The sequence below is a fragment of the Tachyglossus aculeatus genome, chromosome 27, assembly GCF_015852505.1.
Source record: "Tachyglossus aculeatus isolate mTacAcu1 chromosome 27, mTacAcu1.pri, whole genome shotgun sequence".
NCBI classification, from domain to species: Eukaryota; Metazoa; Chordata; class Mammalia; order Monotremata; family Tachyglossidae; genus Tachyglossus; species Tachyglossus aculeatus.
This window is the reverse complement of record NC_052092.1, coordinates 1,395,926-1,398,935: the sequence shown is the minus strand read 5'-3', so window position 1 is coordinate 1,398,935 and position 3,010 is coordinate 1,395,926. Positions and strand designations below refer to the sequence as shown.

Here is a 3,010-nt window from a genome sequence, read left to right as displayed (position 1 = left end):
AATAATACGGAGGTGAAGACTGTGAGCCCCACGTGGGACAGCCTGATCACCTTGTATCCTCCCCAGCGCTTTGAACAGTGCTTTGCACATAGTAAGCGCTTAACAAATGCCATAATAATAATAATAATAACAATAAAACGGAGATGAAGACTGTGAGCCCCACATTGGGCAACCTGATGACCCGGTCTCTCCCCCAGCGCTTAGAACAGTGCTCGGCACATAATAAGCGCTTAAATACCATAATAATAATAATAACAGTGCTCGGCACAAATACCATAATAATAATAATAACAGTGCTCGGCACATAGTAAGCGCTTAACAAATACCAGAAAAATAACATAGCGCTCAACAAATACCACCATCGTCACCAATCCCTGTCACCTCCGTCACCTCATCCGTAAAACGGGGATTAAGACCCCACGGGGGACACGGACCGCATCCAACCCCGTCCCCCGCTCCTCGTACAGCGCTCGGCACATAGTAGACGTTTAACGAGTATCTTTTTTAAAAAAAAAAAAAAAAAAGCCAACCGGACCGGGAATCCCCGCGAGGAAACCGACAGGGCTCGACGAGGGTCCTCGAGGACGGAAAACGAGGCCGTCGATTCCGGGCCGGACGGCAACCGCTTGATCGGGAAGCCGGGACTCTCCGGGCGGGAGCAGCTCTTCCTCCGTGGAAGCGGTTCCGGACCCCCGGAATCTGGGATGGGAAGGAATCCTCGCCTCCGGACGGGAAGGGTTCCCCGGCTCCCGGGCTTTTGGGGTTCGGAGCGTCGGACGTTTCCAGCCTCCGACGGTGTTGCGACCGAGCGCCGAGGATCGGACCGAGCGCTCGGGGTCCTCCTCCCTTCCCACCCTCGGGTCGGGGAGAGGGTCCCCGGTGGGCCGGCCCGGAGGGGAGCGGGCAGCGGGGGCGGATTGGGGGGTCAGTTACGGAGAGGCAGGCTTTGGCAAAGAGTTTTAATGGCAAAACTGGCTGCGGAGGGCCCCCCGTCCACGGGGGCGGGGGGGGGCCGTCAGGCGGGGCGGACACCTCCCCCGGAGACCCTGTTCGGACCCCACCCGGGGGAAGCGGTTTCTGCGGGCGGAGGAAAGCGGAGAGCCGGGGCCTGGCGGAGCGGCGGGGGGACGGGAACCCGGGCCGGGAGGGAGGCGGGGGGCGAGAGCGGGCCCGAGCCCCGGAGGGAGGCCGTCGGGGGGGTCCCGGCTGAGGGGGGAAGGCGGACGCGACCGTCCGGGGGTCCCGGTTCGGGGAGGGCGGCCGCCCCTACATGATGGCGCAGGAGGAGAGCGGGTTGCGGGCGTGACAGGTGCAGGCGGCCCCGCAGTAGCGCCGGAAGGTCTGGTAGCAGCCGCGCTCGGCCTCGCCCACCCACTGGCCCGGGGCCGAGGCGGCCAGGGCCTCGGGGGGCAGGCGGCCCAGGATGGAGGTGTTGACGGCCAGGGCGGCCAGCCCGTAGTCGGTGAACAGCACGGTCTCGCGGCGGCAGGTGGGGCAGGAGATGAACTTGTACTTGGGGCAGGACTCGTAGAGGATCTGCAGGCACTGCTCGCAGACGGAGTGCAGGCAGGACAGGACGCGGGGGCCGCCGGTGGGTCAGGTTGTACGTGTGGCCGCACGTGGGGGCACTCCAGCGGCTCGCCCGGCGGCCCGGCCCGCAGGACGTACTGGTTGACGATGACCTCGTCGCCCGGCTCGGCGGCGGCGCCGCCGCCGCCGCGCCCCGTCCCCCCCGGCGCGGGGGCCGGCCCGTCCCCGCCGCGGGCCCGGCTGACCGCCGCCTCCGCGTCGGAGGGCCAGGCCCGCTTGGGCGCCAGGGCCGGGGGCCGGGCGCGGGGGCCGGGGCGAAGCGCGGGGCCGGGCCCCCTTGCAGTTCCGGGCACTTCTCCGGGTGGACGATCTTCATGGCCTCCATCTTGAGGAGGACCTGCTGGCCCTTGAGGCACGACATGAGGAGGCCCGGCAGGCCGCCGCCGCCGCCCTCCGCGGGCATGGGGTCGGCCGCTCTCAGGCGGGGCCGGGCCGGGGCACCCGGGCGGCCCGGGGGGCGGCCGCGGGGGCCGGCCGCGGGCATCCTGCTGCAGGGGGCCCCGGCCGCCCCCCCGGCTCCCCGGGGCGGCCAGCGGGGGCCGGGCGGACGGGCGGCGGCGGGACCCGCGGGCCGCGGCGACGGCGACGGGGTCAGCGGCGGGCCGGGCGCCGGCCTCCGCCCCGGGTGGGCCCGCCGGCTCCCGGGCCGTCGGGGCTCTCCGACGACGACGACGGCGGCGGCGGCGGCGGCGGCGACGGCATGGCTCCGGGGCGGGACCCCCGGGGCCGGGGGACCCCGGGGCCGGGTCGGCGGCCGGCCCGCGTCCCGCTCACGGAGCGCGGCGGCCCTCCGCCGCGGGCGCGGGCATCGCCGGGGCGCTGCGGGGACCAGAGGACGGCTTGAGGAGGCCTGGGAGCCGGCCCGGATTCGCCCCTGACCCCCGGCGGCCCGAACTCCGACCCCCGACCCCGGCACTACCTAAACGGCCTCCCGCCCGGCCGGAAAAAGGCGGGAAGGAAAGGCGGGAAGAGGCGCCTCGGCCTTCGTCGGGGCCTGGCGAGGCACCCCCCTGTCCGGAACCCTGGACCCGCGGGTCCGTCCCCCCCGCCCCAGCCCCGGGGGGCCGGGCAGGGGCTGCGTGTGGGAGGGGGCCCTGGTTATTGGGGCCGGGGTGTTGGGGAGCTGGGGGTCTCGGGGGGGGCGGGGGCTGACGTCCCGAACGCAAGGCCTGGGGGCGTTGAGGGCCTCGTGTGTGGGGGGAGCCTGGGGGGGGTCGGGGGACTTGGGGTCTGAGAGTCTCGGGGGTTGGAGGTTCGGGGATTTGGGGGGGCCGGAGGTCTGGGGTCGGGAGACACGGGGGCTTGGGTTTTGGGGGGCTCGGGAGCTGGGGATCTGGGGACTCGGGGTCTAGGAGTCCTTGGGGGTTGGGGATTTGGGGGGCCGGGAGTCTGGGGTCGGGAGACACGGGGGCTTGGGTTT

At 71.5% G+C, this 3,010-nt stretch overlaps 1 protein-coding gene across 1 annotated transcript; it reads right to left on the bottom strand.

Annotated features, from left to right (window-relative positions):
- Nucleotides 1-1,183: 1,183 nt before the first annotated feature.
- Nucleotides 1,184-2,038, bottom strand: RNF208 (ring finger protein 208). The gene is given in 4 exon segments (XM_038767936.1): nt 1,184-1,584; nt 1,586-1,624; nt 1,626-1,826; nt 1,829-2,038. Coding segments are annotated over 4 exon segments (723 nt in total). The 5' UTR covers nt 1,994-2,038; the 3' UTR covers nt 1,184-1,266.
- Between the last annotated feature and the right edge of the window lie 972 nt (nt 2,039-3,010).